General features: G+C 36.8%; 1 protein-coding gene across 1 annotated transcript; it reads left to right on the top strand.

The window, feature by feature from the left end:
- The first annotated feature begins 2,366 nt into the window (after positions 1-2,366).
- LOC114314738 (PTI1-like tyrosine-protein kinase At3g15890) lies at positions 2,367-6,655 on the top strand. Its single transcript, XM_028261190.2, has 4 exons — positions 2,367-2,650; positions 3,180-3,324; positions 4,224-4,486; positions 5,838-6,655. Exons 1-4 carry the CDS (start codon positions 2,598-2,600, stop codon positions 6,460-6,462), a joined length of 1,086 nt encoding a protein of 361 aa, XP_028116991.2. The 5' UTR covers positions 2,367-2,597; the 3' UTR covers positions 6,463-6,655.
- Positions 6,656-20,159: the final 13,504 nt, after the last annotated feature.

Genomic DNA, 20,159 nt, shown 5'->3' with positions numbered 1-20,159 from the left:
CTACAACAAAAACATACTTTAGTGGCACTACACTAGTGGCATATTTTTAGAAAATGCCACAAAAATGATATTTAGTGGCACGTTTTTGAAAAATGCCACAAAACGACAAACATAAAAGGCTCTAGTGACATTTCAATGAACAAGTGTCACAACACTACAACAAAAAACATATCTTAGTGACACCATACTAGTGGCATGTTCTTAAAAAATGTCACAAAAAGAATATTTGTGGCATTTTTTAGAAAAATGTCATAGAGCCACAAACATACAAGGCTCTAGTGGCATTTCAATTAAAAAAAGTGTCACTTCACTACAACAAAAATGTCACTATAACAAATTTAAACTTTAGTGACACTATACTAGTAGCATGTTTTTAGAAAATGCCACAAAAATAAAAATTGGCATTAAACGTTTTAGAAAAATGCCACAGAACCACAAAACATATAAGGCTCTAGTGGCATTTCAATAAAGAAATGTCACATCAATTTTATGATATTTTATAAAATAATGACATAAAAAATTATGTTTGTGACATTTACCAACAGATGCCACTAAACTTTAGTTGCAATGGCATTTTTTTAAAAATGTCAGGACACTAGGTAGGTGCAAATTACTTTTTATGGCACTTATGTGAAAAGTGTCATAAACAAATATTTTATAGTATTTTGAGAAATGCCACTACGCCAAAAACTTTCCAAGTTTATAATGACATTTTTTAAAAAACAAAAAATGCCAATATATTTTCTAAATTTTTAAAATGCAGTAAATGATTAAAAATAAATGAATTAAACTCAATATACACTACAGGAAAAAGCATATTCGGCGACTAAATTTCCTTACCAAAAAAATTTGGTCGCTGAAAATATAGCTTTCAGTGACCAAAACAGCATTAGTTGCCAAAAGTAAAGCTTTTTGGCGACTAAACAATTTTAGTAACCAAAAGTCTACAATTGGCGACTAAAACTAAGTTTGGTCGTTGATTATATGGGTTTTAATGAGTAAAAAATTTTCGGTAGCCCAAAGTAAGCTTTTTGGCGACTAAAAAAATTTAGTAGCCAAAAGTCTACAATTGGCGACTAAAAATAAGTTTGGTCGCTGATTATATGAGTTTTACCGACTAAAAAAATTCTAGCAGCCAAAAGTAAAGTTTTTTGGTGCAAAAAAAAATTTTAGTAACCAAAAGTCTACAATTGGCGACTAAAAAATAAGTTTAGTCGCCAAAAGTGGTCATTTTTAGCGCGGGAGAACTAAAATCCTAAGGCAAGAATAAAATTTTTTGGTGACCAAAATTTTGGTAGCTGAAAGTGCATCTTCGGTGACCAAATCCGATTTTGGTCGATAAAAGTTAAGTTTTTTAGCAACTAAAAAATAATTAGTAGCTAAAAGTATAGAATTGGTTTTTTAGTCGCCAAAAGTGGTCTTTTTTTTTTATTTTGGTAGTAAATAGTTTATTTTACATAAATTACGTTCAATAAAATAATTATGTTTATACATATATTTTTATATTAATATGGATGTATGTACTATATAAATAATATATGTTGCATATGTAATCATGTGGTGCTATAGAGGTGTAGTGGGAAGAGTGTGGTATATAAGGTTTATGGTGCAGAAGGTTGGCGGTTCAAGTCTCCGCAAGAGCGGATCAAATTGTTCTACAATGAATTATCGTCATGAATGGTACTTGATAGCGTCACGAATAGTGCCTACCATGACATTAAAGTGTCACTGAAAGGTTTTAATCTTGATAGTGTAATGACACTTACAAGTGTCACTAACTCTTTTTTTAATGGCGCTTGATAGTGCCACAAATAATATCTACCATGACATCAAAATGTCATTGAAAGTTTTCAGCCATGATGGTGCAGTGGCACTTGCAAGTATCTATCGTGGCACTCGTGTCTATCGTGGCACCGATAGAAGTGGCACTTGTTCAAAATACCACAAGACCAAAAAATGTCATTAGAAGAATAGTTTTGTGTCACTTTCAAATGTCACTAAACTAAGAAAATGTTGTAGTGATTACTAACTTATTTAACAGTATTAAGTTAGAAGTTAGAAGTTAGTTATGATAGTTAGGCTTGATTTTGTTTGCTAAGGCTTGATGTAGTGCTGCAACTGACTTCGTCTTCTTCTTGCACTAGCTGAGCTGCATTCTTATCAAGAATGACTAAATTAAAATTGGACTTAGAGTGTAAGGAGGAAATTATTTAATTTGAAATGATTGAAATTAAAGTGAAATTTGAATTAAATTATAAGAATGAAAAGTATAACTAATCCTTTTTTTTTTTTTTTTTTTCTAATAATAATAATAATAGTAATGTGACATTACAAATGGAGAATAGGACTGGAAAAAACTACAAAACAGGTTACATCAGCAAGAAGATTAGCCTCCTAATAAGCAGCAAATTGCATTCACAACTCCATCATCACAAGAACACTCCAAAAATGTCCATAGACATCTTAGGCTGCCTCTTTGTCTTCACATAATAGGACTCCAACTTTTCCTACTTTGTAATATCAGAAAATTTTGCCATCTTCTTGTTTATACATCTTCTTCCTCCCTCTTTCCCACCTCTTTCTTCCACTGCAAAAAAATGCACTTCTGGAAATGCTTTGGTTGCTTCTGTCCAGAAAAACCAAAGATCAGGTACTTTTTTTTTTTTAGCTATTTCGATTCATGTTTGACTTTAAGACTATGTTTGTATCAATGATTTGATAAAGAATTTGTGAAAGAAAAGGAAAGAAGAAAGGGAAAATTAAACGAAATTGAAGCTATTTTTCTTCTCCTCTCTTTTCTTTCCCTCCACAAATTCAAGTTGAATCTTTAATTTGGATTACAGATTTAGACAGAGATTTGTGAAGGAAAAATAAAAAATCTGAAAAAAGTGTATGAAAATGATTTTTTTTCTTCTTTTTACCCTTTTCCTCCTCAAATTTTTTTAAAAAATCCTGGATTCAAACAGTCTTAGACTGTGGTTGGATCAAAACTTTTGGGAGAGATTAGTGAAGGTCAAAGAAAAACAAGATGAAAAAAGCATATGAAATTGATTTTCTTTTTTCATTTTACTCAATTCATTTCTCTCTATAAATTTCACTCAAATCTGTGATCCAAACACAGCGTAAATAGATATATATGTAATTTTGTTTTTATTGTTGTTGATGTTGTTGGTTTAAAGGGAAATGAAGGGTAGGGATTACCCATGGGAAATGTACAGTCTGAAGGAGCTGCTGCATGCAACAAACAGCTTCCACATTGATAACAAGATTGGCGAGGGAGGTTTTGGAAGCGTTTATTGGGGTCGAACAAGTAAAGGCGCTGAGGCAATCTTGTCCCTCCTTTTTCATTTTCATTTCATTCTTCTTTCTCTCTGAATTTATTTTCTCTTTATATATTTGTGATCTAAACACAATATGGTAGAAATATATATATATATATATGTATAATCAAAGTAAGCTTATGTTCAGAGGAATTTTATTTCCGTTTAGTAGAGTTTATTTTTATTGTAATTGTTTATAAAAATATTAAATGTATTTAGTTTTAGTTCTAGTAAAAAAATAAAACAAAATTAATACATATGTGTGTTTCAAAATTTGTTTAAAAAACAAGTGAGAAGGGATGGCGATGGTGATTGTCTGCGGGAGTATGAAATCAAAGGTGGTCGTTGACAAGTATAGGAAGTTGCCGGTCGGGGAAGGTGTACTAGTGTCTGGAGGTGATTGCCAAGTGAAGGTTGGAGGTTCGGGTAGCCAACGATGTCATAGTTGGAGAGGGAGAATTGGCTGGAGGTGATTGCCAAGGCAAGGTTGGAGGTAGGGGTAGCCAACAATGGTCATAGGTGGAGAGGAAGAATGAACGAAAACATTTTTCTTGATTTTTGTTCTGAGAATTCAATAAATTTTTTAAATTGTTATAATTTTTTTAAAACGAAGTTAAACATCGAAAGAGTAATGTTTAGAATTTTCAATGTTTTTATAAATATAAATAAATAAATCATTAAAATAAATATTACCAAACGAGTATATGTCACCTTTTTGTATTAATTCTTACATGAATATTTATGATTGATTTATTATTTCTAAATATATTTTTTAAAACAATAAAATCAAATAATACTTTGTAATACACAATTCTATGATATATAATCGACAAAAAAGAAAAAAAAAGTGATGTATAACAATAATCTTTTTGTTTATTGAAAAAGCTTAATTGGATGATGCAGATAGCAGTGAAAAGGCTGAAGGCAATGAGTGGAAAGGCAGAAATGGAGTTTGCAGTGGAAGTGGAGGTACTTGGGAGGGTTAGACACAAGAATTTGTTGGGATTGAGAGGTTTCTATGCTGGTGGTGAAGAGAGGCTTATTGTCTATGATTATATGCCTAACCACAGTTTGATCACGCATCTCCATGGTCAGCTAGCTGCTGATTGTTTGTTAGATTGGCCACGTCGAATGACCATTGCCATTGGATCTGCTGAGGGACTTGCGTAAGTATTTCCAATATTTGCATCATTTAATACTCTTGGTTCAACCATTCAAAACAAAAAAAAAAAATAAAAATAAAAAAATAAAAAAATAAAAAAATATTTCTCTCTAATAATTCTTTTTTTAAGATACCAATTACTCTATAGGGATGGATTTCTCTTCGGTCTTAATTCGAATTAAAGAGGTGTTGTCTGAGCTTTTGGGACCCACTACTGTTTTGTTTTGATAATTTGAAATGTTCATTTTTTTAGAATCCTCTATATATATAATTTATAAAAGAAATTAGATCGAGTTGATTTTCGAAACCTCTTCATTTTGTTATATTTGTCTTAAAAAAATAACAAAATGAAGAGGCAGATTATTGAATTGGTCTAATTTTTTATGGATGATATATACAAAAGATTTAAAAAAATTAATGATTTGAAATATCGAAACGAGATTGTTATTCCCACAAACCCAAATAGCACATCTCAAGTCTAGATTAGAACAAGAGACACACCCATCCCTATGCTATAATCTATACATGAATATTCTAAGACTTTTGTACATTACTATGACCTCGACCTTTTCATGATGTTTTAATTTCATTTGTTAAATTAATTTTGGCTAATCCAATATGCTTTATTTAAAACTCTTGGTTCAACCATTGAAATCAAAACAATTCTCTCTAGTTTTTTTTTTATTATTATTTTAAATACCAATTATTCTATACATGGATATTCTAAGAATTTTGTACATTACTATGGCCTTGATGACCTTTTCATGATGTTTCAATTTCCTTTGTTAAATTAGTTTTGGCCAATAGGACAACGACTGGTTCATGAATCTACCCGTCTTACTTAAGGCTTCCTTTAGTTTTAGTTTATGATGTTAACTTTTATTTGAATTTGTTGTGTTTAGTGAAATCCAGTAATATCCAGAATAAGTCAACTTTTTACTGATAAAAATTGATTTATTTGCGTCTTTAATAGATTTTTTCAAAGGACATTAAAATTAAGAAATTGATATAGTTTTTAAAATTTTATTACTAAAGATGAAAATAATTGAATTAAATACTCCGGAAAAGCCAACAAATAATCTGATTTTGTTTACTACTTGAGACATAAGTTCATCTGTTTCTGATTTGACTCTACTATTTTAAATGAGGTCATGCTATTTTAATCAATCAAATAAGAAGGCATTAGAATGATATGTCAGTGGATGAATTTCACCATTTTTTTCACCTTCAATGATGTGAGAATCCACATGAAATTTATTTTAAAAAAAGAAAAGAAAAGAAAAAGTAAAGTAGAATTTATCTAGGAATAAATAGAAACCTCTAACTAATATATATATACATTTTTCATTGTAAAGGTACTTGCACCATGAGACAAATCCTCATATAATTCACAGAGACATAAAGGCAAGTAATGTCCTTCTAGACTCAGAATTTCAAGCAAAAGTTGCTGATTTCGGGTTCGCAAAGCTAATTCCAGACGGAGTGACTCATTTGACCACAAGAGTGAAGGGAACACTGGGGTACTTAGCACCCGAGTATGCCATGTGGGGGAAGGTGTCAGAAAGCTGCGATGTTTATAGTTTTGGAATTTTACTCCTCGAGATAATTAGTGCTAAAAAACCTATAGAGAAACTTGCAGGAGGTGTGAAGCGTGACATTGTGCAATGGGCTACCCCATATGTTAACAAAGGTGCATTTGAACATATTGCTGACCGGAGGTTGAATGGTAAGTATGATCGAGCACAATTAAAAACAGTGATTATGATCGCCATGAGATGTACGGATAGCAATCCTGATAACAGGCCGAGTATGTTGCAAGTGGTGGAGTGGTTAAAGGATGGTGTAGAGGGGAAAAAGAAAGTGGTACAACTGTTGAAAAACGATGAAGAGGAAGATGGTGATGATGATACTGATTATGAAGGGGTTGGAATGGGAAAATCTACAATAAAAATCAACCAAAATGGGCTAAGGAGGAGATGAATACTAATTGTACTTGTTGAATTTCTTTTTCATTTTTATTATTTTTTGGTTTTTATAATTTTTTTGGGTCAGCCTTTGTGTATTTGTTGAAATTGAAATGTATCTTGGGCTTTCTATTGTGGAGCGGATGTTTTAGTTCAAATCTAATCGATTATTAAAAAGTAATAAACAAAAGTTTATTGGACTTGGGAAACTAAAGATTTCTTTTCTATACTCTCTTTTCTGTATTTATTATTTTCATGTAAAGATTATATACATGCATCACATCATCATTTCTCTTTGTTGTCGTAGGCATGGTTCTAAGTCACAGTATCGGGTAATGCAACGGTATCAATTACGGAGTATCAGTATCGATAGTATCAGTCGGTGCATATCGGAAATCCGGTGTCGCGGCGGTGAAATTTTAAAAATCATTTCACAAGTTTTTCAACTTTTTCTCTCTCGTACTGCTTCGAACCAGTGAGTATCGGCCCATCACGGTTTGTGTAATGATTTATGTAACGGTTATAGACCGATACGTACCGGGACTCGGCCGATTCTCCTGCGATTTTTGATCTCAGTGGTATCTCGACTTGTATCCGTCGCGATGCCCTATTTTTCTGATATGAATCGACCGATACGTAGCGTATCGGCCATTTTTTAGAACTATGGTCATAGGCAGCCCATAGATGACTATATTCTTTATCTTTAATAGTTTTTGAAAGCAAAACTGGCATGATAGTTAAGAGTGTGCGTAGTGTGAGTTGGTGCAATTTAGTGAGAGAATAAAAATTGCACAGCGGATGGTGGATTGACAAATTTATCATTAGAAATTGTTATTTTTTTATTTTTTTTATATCAAAAATTGATGATTCGATTGGCAAATAATGGTAGTTTTGACTTTGACAGTTCAAACGGATTAACAGTTTATAAAAAATATAAATTTACAATGATGATAAGTAAAAAAAAGTTCAACCACAATCAAATAAAAAATATATATATATATATAATTGACTACTTGAAAAATATAAATATAGTTTGTCCACCGTGAACGAAAACAGAAGATTGTTATACTTTCCAATATTAAATGTGAACTAGTAATGAGAAAATGAATCTTATTCAACTTACTAAAATATCTTTCAATATAGAGGGATTTATATACAACTATGAGTAACTCTCTTAACTAGTTAACTAACTATGGTACAGTTAACACAACAACTTCCCTAACTACTTAACCACTACAGTTGGAGTGCAACTGCCTTAGATGTAAACACGTGCATGATAATGCAGGACCTACAGCAGCTCTAATTGATTTGGTGAGATGTAGCTGTGGCTTCAACTGTGACTCTGCCTTGGTTAGCTCACATGATCTTGTATGTGTGTGCTGAACTTTTGCAGATACATCATCAGGCCCCCTCAAGCTGATGGAAGAGGAAATGACCATAAGCTTGGACTGTAAGTAACTAAAGCGGTGAATAGACAGAAGCTTGGTGAAAATGTCTGCAACCTGATCGGAAGTAAGAATATGACAAATGGTGAGTTGTTTAGCAGCTACCCTTTATTTGACATAGTGATAATCTATCATGACCCGAACCCGCCCCTATAGAGTAGGGTCATAACCGGCCAGTAATCATGAGATTACCTATGGCCTCAAACCTGATATCAATTAATAATTAATAATATGGGGCTAGATGCGAAAGTAAACTTAAAAATTTTGTCCAATGAGCTATACATACATTGCATATCAAAACATTTCACATATACTTAATAATAACTCACATCACATATCAGTAGTTAACATCTTGTATTTCCAATATCATCCAAACACATAGTCAGCTAAACCAAAAGCTTTATACACATAAACGGTCTATCATGACCGATAGAAATAGCGAAAGAAATACGAAAGATCATAAACAAAGCCTCTTGCGTAAGGCTCCTGGGCTGACTTCACAAAACTCAGGTTCCTTTCTTAAATTCCACTAAGGTTGGGGTTGAACGTCCCTTTGTTCACCTACATACATATAAATAAGAGTGAGTTAATGCCTAGTGAATAACATCAAAATAAAGAGGTTAATGAATGAGATTCGTTCATAAATGAGTCATACTTATAATGCACACATTTGAACCACTATTCTCATTCATATCAGATTTACAAATCTCAACAAAGCAAAACGACCTCGGGTCCAACATATCATATCCATATGCAAAACGACCTTAGGTCCAATTCTTATATAAAACAAAACGACCTTGGGTCCAATTCAAACATATCAAACGGCCTTGGGCCCAATTCAAACATATCAGGCGTATCAAACGGCCTCGGGCCCATTCTCTTTATATTCATATCTATACGTATTTCATATTCATGATCATGATCCCTTTTCATTCAAACGGCCTTTGGCCCATCACGGTATTCAAACGGCCTTTGGCCCATCTTTATATTCAAACATATCAAATAGCAAACGACCTTAGGCCCAATTCAGACATGTCAAACGTATCAAACGGCAAATGGCCTTAGGCCCAATTCAGATATATTAAGCGTATCAAACGGCCTTATACAAAATTAGGCATATAGAATACTCATTCATATTTCAAATCAACGAGTTCATGAAGCTCATACCGAAGTAGCATTTGGAAAGTAACATATTTGAAAATATCTTTACTAAGATATTACTCATAGTGCTCCGCCGATGGATTTGCCCTTGTGCTTGACCCTACACAATACATAATACATATTGGGTCACAAGCCATTCAATACGTTCTTAATTTACATATTCCTGTTAAGCCTCTTTCTTATCTCTTTAACTCATTTATAATGTTCAATGTATGCCTAAGAGTGCTTAGAAATGAAAGAAAATGGAAAATGAAACACAAAACATCTTTTCAAAATTTCAAAAACATGGCTCCCCGCTCGAGCGTGGTTTTCGCCGCTCGAGCGGACCCATTTGGTCTGCAACAGTACTGGTTGCCTCAATTTTACGCTCGAGCGTGACTTCAGACGCTCGAGCTGAGAGTCGACACATGTGACTTACGCTCGAGCGTGACTCTCTCCGCTCGGGCGGACATCAAAGTCAGCAAAAGTTCTGGGAACTAATATTTCACGCTCAAGCGGCGCTTTCTCCGCTCGAGCGGATATGCCAAATTCTAGAATTTCCAAAACCGTTCTTGAAGCTCAAACTCAGCATTCAAAGGCCCATAACTCAAGTTTTTGGCTAAAAAACGTGGAAACACATTATATATCATGAGGGCATAAACAACATAAGGCCAATTGTTCAAAATCATGGTCTATTCACAAAATCATCTTGAGTTCCCTTCATAAGTTTCAAAACTCATGCATTTAACTTTATACAATTCATAACTTCATACAAATCATCTTAAGTTTCAAATCATGGTCATTCATGCATGTCAGTTATTGACTCCAGTTCCACTTTAAATAGCACAAATGATGTTCAAAAACATGGAATCTATTAGGAATATGCATGCAAGTATGATTTGGTGCTCAATTCATCATATTCAACATGCCTCATGCTTGATTATGCAAAAATCATGGCAATTCTAAACATGCATGTGCATATAAACTTCAATCTCATCATAATCAACTTCTAATTGTAACATGAATCTTTTGAATTAAGTTCCATACCATCGAAATTCTTACATGCATGTAGTATATGACTCTCAAATCAACATGAGCTACATGTTTCATGCTCAAATATGCAAATTCATGGCAATTTCTTACATGCAACTTAATTCTTGCTCTTGGTTACATATTCTCTTTGAATTCATATAATTACAAACTCAACTCATGAATTCGTATCAAATTACTCACCTAGAGGCTCCAATATTCACAATTGTAGTTAGATCTTGAGTGTAGCTTCCAAATTCACAAACTTTGAGCCAAATGCACAATTCTCCCTCTTCCTCTCTCTAGAACCTGCCCCTCTCTCTCTAGAGTGTGAATTTCAGATTTTGAGCTCAAAATATGGTGAGTTTAAGTGTAATAAGGCCCTTATATATGCTTGCTTAATCAAGTTTGATTAAGGCTATGTAATTGAGCCTAATTCAATCAGTTTAATCTAATTATTTTGATCGAACTCAATTTCTAATTAAATTTCACCATAGGCTCTCAAAATTACGCAAATCACAATGGCGTAGTCAATTTCGGTTTCTGTGGCCGATAAGGCCTTCAATTTTCAATTCAAATCATAGATGCTAATAGATTTTCCTACGGTGAACAGATACAAAGCAAAAATCACATATAATCATGCAATTAACACCCAAATTCAAATTAAGCACATAATGGTAAACATAATCTTGATTAATTAACATAGTACAGGACAGGATTATTACATAATCGACCTCTATGTGTTTAGTTCCGGCATGAAAAATAGGATTGGAAAACAGAGAGATGGTAGAAATATTATCACACCACAATGTAGGGGGGGAAGAAGAAATATGTAGGTCGGAGAGAAGCATACCAAGCCAACTTAACTGAGCAGCAGTTTAAGCCAATCCCTATACTCAGCTTTAGTAGAAGATCTAGCCACAGTAGGTTGCTTTTTAGCAGACCAAGTCACCAAATTAGGGCCAAGGAAAACACATAACCCAGTAGTTGATCTTCTATCTAGAAAATCACCAACCCAATCAGAATCTAAAATGGCATGCAGTGTAAGAGGACCAGGGCTAAACTGAAGACCGTAACCAAGGGTGTCTTTAAGATATCTGAGAAGCCTTTTGACCATAACAAAATGTCGAACAAGAGGGTGCATATATTGGCAAGCAAAATTCACAGCAAAAGCAAGATCTAGTCTGGTGATAGTGAGGTATTGAAGACCTCCAACAATACTTCTGTAGAGAGAAGGATTGGAAAAAGGTAAATCATCATTGGGAGGAGAGGAAGCAAGTTTAAAAGCCATGAGAGAAGAGTATGGCTTACAGTCAGCCATACAAACCATAGCAAGCAACTCAGAAACATACTTATGCTAGGATAAGAAGCAACCTATAGAAGAAGATGAAACAGAAATGCCAAGGAAGTAACTAAGTAAGCCAAGCTCCTTCATAGCAAAAGCACCATGCATTTGGGGAACCAAAGTAGCTATATAAGAGGAATCACTGTCAATTAACAATATATCATCAACATAAATGAGAAGAATGGTAATGGAGGCTGCAGTCTTCTTGACAAACAATGAGGAGTCACAATGGCTAGAGATAAAGCCACAAGATAGTAAAAAGGAAGAAAATATGGAAAACCATGCTCGGGGAGCTTGTTTGAGACCATATAGGGCATTATGTAATTTGCAAACCAATTCAGGATGAGAGGCATCAATGAATCCTTGAGGTTGTTGCATATATACTTCCTCCTCTAAGACACCATGCAAGAATGCCCTCAATGAATCCAATGAATCCAATGCTTGATGGACCATTGAAAATGAAGGGCTAAGGACAAAAGAACTCGGACTGTGGGCTGCTTTGCAACAGGACTAAAAGTCTCATAATAGTTAATGCCCTCAGTTTGAAGAAAACCTTTGGCTACTAATCTAGCCTTATATCTAGCAATGGATCCATCTAAATTTTTCTTGAGCTTACCGACCCATTTGTAGCTATGGATGAGCCCCCGAGAACTCTCGCTCTCCGCGCCGGCGAGGGCGCGAATTTCGTTTTGTTATGAGCTACTACAGTTTGGACTTAATGCCACGGTTCTGAATCTAATCTCGCAAAGTGCAATGCAAGACCGATAAATCACTAAAGAGTCCAAATCCGAAAAATCGTTTTGGAAAACTGATTTTTATAAAGAAGTGTCAAACATGGACTACTTTGCCAGATACAGAGTCGCCACCTAAATATTTTATTTTGGAAGAAATTTAGAAAACCCTGACTCGTGCCTAAGGCCATATGTCCGTCATCACCAAAGTTGCCTTGGCTCGGGAACTTGGGTACGGGAGGGGAAGGTCATGCAATGAGCAACCCCGCTCGCCCGATCAAAGATCGGCTTGTACTAAGCATGATATATTGTTTTTGAAAACACATGTGTTCTTATTCCGGTTAATTAGCTAATCTTACTACGTGATGCGCACAACATATAAGTATAGACTAGATCGCCTAATTTGGAACAACACATTGCATATTTGTTTGAAAATGTTTTGAAGTTTGTTACTCGTAAGTAGGCTAAGTCACGGATTTCAATGAATTGTTCCAATTCAAGTAATCCAACCTTCATCCACAGGCATTCAGGCAGTTATATCAAATAAGCAGTTAGCCTTATGGCAAGCATGTTTTCATGGCAACATTAACACACATGCAGTATGCTAAAGCATAAACACTCACAGTGTACTCCGAGCCAAAACAAAGAACTAGTTAGAAATCATGCATGATCCTAGTTCAAGTTAAGATGACTAATGCAACACATGCAAAAATGATACTAAAATAGGCTCGGCTATCTAGAATGTCATGTGAAATGCAACTTGATAACATGCTGTTGAACACGTATTCAAGTAAATGTATTGAAAATACAATGCGGTTTGTATGATGCGCCGAGCCCGGTGCATGCAAAACAGATGAATGGATGCACGCATGCAAGCATAAAGTATGTTAATCGAAACATGTCCTAGAACTAACCATCGTAAGCGGTTAAGTAAAAGGGAGCAAGAAATGGGGGTTGGAAGACATGCATCACACACACGCACGCTTATTACAACAGTTGGCCCTCTCGACGGAGGGTCCGAATAAGAAGCTAACTAGCTAATCTAAGCTAATTAGACTAATTATTACATCACAAAACTAATTAACCAACAAGCTAACTAATTAAGCTATTACAACACAAATTGAATAGTTAAACGTATTAACTAATTAAGTACAAACCAAAGCATAAACTAGCCAAGCAAATTAGCTAAGTAAAGCAATAAAACAGGAGCCTCAAGGCGGGAAGTGTATGCATGCCCGGTCGCTTCGTTTTTGAAACCCGTCACGATGGCCCGACTTGCCTCTGTTTGCAACTATTCTCAGAACCTTGCACCAAGCTCCATAAAGCTTCTAACTCACCTTGGGGACCTGTGGAAGGGCTGCCGACCAGTTGTTTGTGTTTCCAGCCACTGGTCGACCACTTTTTGTTGTTGCAAACCAGAAAAAGTGGTCGGCCAGCTAGTTTTTCTGGCTGGCCGACCAGTAGTTGCTGCATTTCTCCAATTTGCTACAACAGAGAGCAAGAAAGGGCATAGCAATGTATTTACAAGATATGTGTGCACAATCACCCTCCCTATCATTTCATAAGCCCAAGGAAGTGCGGTTCTAGACCCTCGGGCCACTAATCACACATCTCGATGCACGATGGCTGAGAAGCCAAATTGCACAATTTTAATGTAAAATGAATGCACACATAAACACATAAAGCCTAGAACTCTATCATATGTGATCAGGAGCGTCGACGACCGAGAATTGAGGCACGTTTCATCACTTCAAGTATGAAACGTCCCTCGTTTCTTGTGTTTGGACTAACACCAAATCCAAACAGATGCAACAACAACATGGCATACACAATGCGACTCAAGAATGCAAACATGCAATGCAACTAAAGCATGCAAACATGCAATACGATGAAACAAGCATGTGAACAATATGCAAGAGATAAGCATGCAATGCAATGTGACATAGCATACGCAATGCCAATAGCATGCACACTCAATGCAAAGCAATAGAATAGCATACACAATGCAAACAACAACATGGCATTCACAATGCAAGGTAATATGACATACTCAATGCAATATAACATGGCATACACAATGCTCGATGGACTTAAACCAAAATAGATAGACCTCAGTCATGCCCAAATCAGTGCCCATGATGATGAAACTAAGGCACAAAAGGGTAAGGCAAGCATGTACATGCATTGGCCTATCAAGTAGGTCTAAGAACACAACTCTCAAGCACATTGAACAAGTGATAAACATAAAAGTGTGACAACACTAAAGGCTCTGAAATCAAGTGTGAAATGATGCCAAATCATTCAAACAACACAAGTAAAGCATGCAAGAGAGCCTAAGGCACAAGGCCATTAAAGGGACTACACAAAGGGGCATGCAATACATGGCACAAATGATTGAACCAATCATGGATAGAGCTCAAATAGGTCTAAACAAAGACCAAAACATGCTAAGATGAGGGCCCAAAGACCATGGCATGCAAGCATACACACTAGGCCATAAACAAGGCAACAATGCATAACACTCAAAGGCATTTAAAGAGTGAATGAAGTGAGAACATGGCAATGCTACATGCTCTGAAATGTATGTTAAGTGATGCTAAATCATGTACATAACACAAATGAAGCATCCTATGGTGCCCGAAGCTTAAAGCTAACATATGTACTTGCACTACAACTATACAAAACATGAAACACATGGCCAAGCAACCCAAAACAGTCCTAGAACATCAAAATGAGTCTAAAACATGTATGGAAGGAAGCCAAAACAAGCTAGCATGAAGGACATAAGGCATGGAATATGCATGGCCAAAAGGGAGGGTTATACTACACCTACTAAGACCAAGCATGGGATGGCTTTGCCAACAAAAATCAGAGTTATATCATGGTGTAGACGCGCCCCGAGGGCCTTGCTTCTACACTTCGGACTCAAATGTGTCGGTTCTGAATCTAATCCCGCAAAGTGCAATGCGAGACCGATAAATCACCAAAGAGTCCAAATCCGGCAAATCATTTTGGAAAACTGATTTTTAAGAAAGAAGTGCTAAACATGAACTGCTTTGCCAAATACAAAGTCGCCACCTAAATATTTTAATTTGGGAAATTTAGGAAACCCTGACTCGTTGCCTAAGGCCATGTGTCCGTCATCACCAAAGTTGCCTCGGCTCGGGAACTTGGGTACGATTGGGAAAGGTCATCTAGGAGCACCCCCGCTCGCCCGATCATAGATCGGCCACTACTAAACATGATATCTTGTTTTTGAAAACACATGCGTTCTTATTCCGGTTATTAGCCTAAAATTACTATGTGATGCGCACAACATACAAGTATAGACTAGATCGCCTAAGTCAGAACAAAACATCTCATGTTTGTTTATGAAAATGGTTTGAAGGTGCTACTCGCAAGTAGGCTTAGAGAAATATGATTTTGCCACTCTCAAGTGGACTTAAAACACACATTTTGATGAATTATTTCAATTCAAGTAATCTAACCTTCACCCACAGGCATTCAGGCAGTTATATCACATAAGCAGTTAGCCTCATGGAAAGCATGCTATCATGGTAACACTCACACTCATGCAAGATGCTAAAGTATAAGCACTAACCTAGTACTCCGAGCCAAAACAAGAAACCAGTTAGAAATCATGCATGATCCTAGTTCATGCTAAGATGGCTAATGCAACACATGCAAAATGCAACTAGAATAGGCTTGGTTAATCTAAGAATGGCATGTGAAATGTGACAACTCGATACACGTATTCAAGTTGGAATTGAAATGCTATGTAATTAGTATGATGCGCCGAGCCCGATGCGTGCAATACGAATGAATGTATGCAAACATGCTAACATAAGTATGCTAGTTGAAACATGACCTAAAACTAACCATCAAAAACAGGTAAATAAAAGGGAGAAAGACGTGGGGTTGGAAGACATTCACACACGCACACACACTTATTACAAATTCGCCCTCTCGACGGAGGGTCCGAATAAATAATACAAATCAACTGATTAATCAACTATCCTAGCTAATTAATTATTACAAACCCTTAATTAATTAACAAATTAATTACAAAAGGAGGTCGCCGCAGCTCCACCTCGGAATGATTGAATGGTGCATGCTCGATCGCCTTGCTCGGAAACCCGTTGCCATGCCACATGTTGCCTCTGTTTGCACTGTTTTGCTCCTCTGAAAACTGCACAAGTCCCAAGGATGTTTCTGAACCACTCCCCAAGCACTGTGGCATGTCACCGGCCAAGAGATAGGACCACCGGCCATTGGAAAATGGTTATCGATCATTCGTAAGGCTCTCGGCCAGATTTTGGTAGTCGGCCGGCACTGAAGATGGCCAACCGGCCATATCTTCCTACAGAATCCTGTTGTTGTTGCAGCAGAGGACAGACCGTGCATGGCAAGGCATTTATAAGATAATGTGAGCACAACCACCCTCCCTATCATGCTATAAACCCAAGGGAGTATGGCTCTCGACCCTTGGACCACCAATCACGCATTTTAATGCGTGATGGCCAAAGGATCCAAGTGTGCGAATTAATGTGGAATGAATGCAACAAAATACATGAATGCCTAGAACTCTATCATGTTGGATCAAGAGTGTCAGCGACCGAGGATTGAGGCACGTTTCGTCACTTCGAGTTCGAAACGTCCCTTGATCCTCGTGTTTGGTTTGACACCCCAAACCAAACACAACGCTATGCAAGTGTACCAAATACAATGCAAAGCATGCAACCAATGTAATGCGACATGTGCAATGCAATCTAATGTAATCAACCTAAGCATGCAAGCTAAGTCAGTGTAACATGAGCACAACAAATGCAATGCAATGTTACCTAACATGCATCCAAACATGCAAGAATATGTGACAACATATCAAGCACATGACAAAATGCAAGCTAACAAGCATGCAAAATGCAACTTAAGCATGCAAATATGCAAGGCATGTAACAACATTCAAGCATATAACAACATGTGAGGCAAACATGTAACAACATGTTAAGCAACTTAAAAAAAGAGAATGCATGCCAAATGCATTACAACTTAAGCATGCAACAACATGTCATGGACCAAGTACACAACAAGGCACAATTGAACTAGCATGCTACAACATGCAATTTACCAAATATGCAACAAGCATGTGACAACATACAAGGCAAGCATGCAACAACATCCGGGGATGGTCTTAAACTGAAATGGACAGCTCTCAAATAGGTCCAAATCAGTGGCCAAGATGCAATGGAAATGAGGATAAATGCACGTGCAAACATGCATGCCAATTGGCCTAAAGACTAAGGCATAAAAGGCAACTTTCAAGAACACTTAAAAGAAGACAAACACATGTATTAGATCAACATGTTAAGCTCTGAAAACATGTAAGGGTTGATGCCAAAACAAATAAACCATGCAAGTAAGGCGTGCAATGAAGCCCAAAACTTGAGACTAGCCAAGGGGTTCAAACCATGGCCACATGAGGCAAGCCTGAAAGGGCCAAAGGGACCTAAAATAGTCCCAAGGCAGGTCTAAACAAGACCAAAAGCAAGCTCGAAGCTAGACAACACAAGCTAGAACACAATGCCAAAAACAAGAGGCATGCAAGGCTACAAAGGGGGCATTACACTACGCCTATCATAACCAAACATGGAACGAATTATGCAACGAAAAATAGAGTTATAATATGCCAAAATAAGCCCTAAAACCCAATGAGATGGCATCCCAAAGACCTAATCATGGAGACATACACAATGACCCAATTTTAAGGCACAAAACAATAACTCTTCAAAGCATTGAAAAGATGGCAAACATAAGTATGTGACTACACTACATGGATTGAAATGTGATTTCAAATGATGCCAAATCATGAGAATAGTCAAAACAATGCATGCTAGCAACTCGATGCCCAAAGCTTAACAAGCTAGGATGAACTAAGGCTATACGAAGCAATGCATATATGATCAAATCGACACCAAACAGAGCTTAAACATGGTGAAACATGACTAAAAGTTCCTTGGAGTTGAGCCGAAGTAGGCAAGCATGATGGTCCAAATGCAAGATACATGTTAAAGTAATAGAAGGGATTACAAGGCAAGTACATGGTGCATGCAAGAGACCAACAAAATAGCTTAAAACAGAGGTATATCATGCCAAGATAGCACCAAATACTTGCTGAAATGGGGCCAAAACATGCTAAGCAAACATGCTACTATGGTGAGTCAACAATGCAAGCAAATGAGACACAAAGGGAGAGGGGTGTCCCTCCCTTATTCAAGACCTCAAAACCACTTCTCCACCATTGAAAATCCTCTGGATTTCAATGGTGAGAAGGTCAAAACAAAAAGGGTTCAAAGCTCAAAAAGATGGTCACAAAATAAGGCCAAATAAGGCCAAACAAGGCCTAAGAGGGGGTAGACAACCCCCAACCCAAAAGTAACCTTAAACAAACATATTTAGCATATAAAAATAGAACTTTTTTCAGTTGGACACTAAGCTTAAAACAGTATGCAAGTATTGCTAAAAGCTTAAGCAAAAATGGGGAATAAAAGAGTAGTTTCTCACCTTTGAAAAACACTTCAAGAACACCAACTCCGGCACCTCCTTCTGATCAAAACCAACTTAAAAAACTCTGAAATCAACTCTTTAGTACCTCAGTAACTAAGGGATAGTGTACCACTAGGTGCTTTAGTGCAAAAATATGAACAAGAACACCTTTTAGAACACTGTTACACATACAACTATAGAGAGAGAGAGGAGATATATAGAGAGAGTGATATATATCTTCTATATCAGTTGGCTGAACCTCTGGAAAGGGAGGGGAGGCTCTCCTCTTATAGAATGTCCAATTCAAAGGTTTCAAGAGAAGCTAAGTGTTGGTTCAAATCCCTCCATACACGTGTATGGAGGGCAGAGTCTATGCTTACCAGCTGGCACAGTTGGCATGCACAATGCCTGAAAAAGGCAAAGAAAAGGCCTTGGCCAGAAAAAGTGGCTGATCGACCAAACCAATGGCCGGCCGACCAACTAAAGTGCCGATCGACCAACACTCTTGGCAGATAGCAAGAAAACAAGGCCGGTGGCCTCAGGCCATGGCCGGTGGGTTAAGGGGATGGCCAACAAACCACTTCCTACCCTCAGGTGCAAAATCCACAAGTCCTTGGTCCACAACCAAGCACAAAGTTGAGAGATCCTAAGGTAAGGCGCGCAGCCGAGACCTTCGGGAACTCAAAATGAACGCGAGCATAGATGATCGTCGAGTGTTCAAACGATGACGTCCAAGTCTTAAGGACAGTAAAAAATGGGGTGTCTACACATGGCAAAATAACCCCAAAAACACATTGAAATGATAGCTCGCAAGCTTAGGCATGAAGGCATACACAATGACTCATGTTTAAGATATAAAGGGCAAACCCTCCAACGCATTAAAAGAGTGAAAGATGTGAGTGTATGACCATGAAACATGCACTGAAATCACATAATAAATTATGCCAAATCATTCAAATAGGCCAAGTAATGCATGCTAGTGGACTTGATACACAAAGCTAACAAGCTAGAATGCATTATAGCTATACAAAGCATGGCATGCATGACCAATACAACACAAATTAGAGCTAGAGCATGTTAAAACATGGACAAAAGCTTCTTAGAGTTAAGCCAAAAGCATGCTAGAATGACATGTTAGAGCATGATACACATTAGGTTAGTTTATAGAAATGCACTACAAGTGCATGGAGCATGCAAGGGCCAACCAAACCAAACCTTAACAGAGGTATGACATGGAAAAACATCACCAAAAACATGCTGAAATAGAATCAAATCATGCTAGAAAGGCATGCTACTTCATGAAGCATACAAGACTAGTTTGTGAGATTTACACTACAAGTGTACAAGGCATGCAAGGGATGACAAAACCAAGTAAAAACAATGGTGTGCCATACCAAAATAACCCCAAATACATCCTAAGATATGGCCAACATAAGCTTAACAAACATACGCAAACATGAGGCATTCAAAGCAAGTAAAC

This window comes from Camellia sinensis, chromosome 8 (assembly GCF_055761805.1).
Source record: "Camellia sinensis isolate YWXY chromosome 8, ASM5576180v1, whole genome shotgun sequence".
NCBI lineage: Eukaryota > Viridiplantae > Streptophyta > Magnoliopsida > Ericales > Theaceae > Camellia > Camellia sinensis.
Note: the sequence above shows the minus strand (reverse complement) of the source record. Positions and strands in the feature narration are given on the sequence as shown.

What these genes read in the sequence shown, in the direction of transcription:
- LOC114314738 (XM_028261190.2), top strand. Translation starts at nt 2,598, where the DNA reads ATGCACTTCTGGAAATGCTTTGGTTGCTTCTGTCCAGAAAAACCAAAG. An exon ending in CCAGAAAAACCAAAGATCAG is followed by an intron (nt 2,651 to 3,179) that starts GTACTTTTTTTT and finishes GTTGGTTTAAAG; the next exon opens with GGAAATGAAGGGTAGGGATT. An exon ending in GGATCTGCTGAGGGACTTGC is followed by an intron (nt 4,487 to 5,837) that starts GTAAGTATTTCC and finishes TTCATTGTAAAG; the next exon opens with GTACTTGCACCATGAGACAA.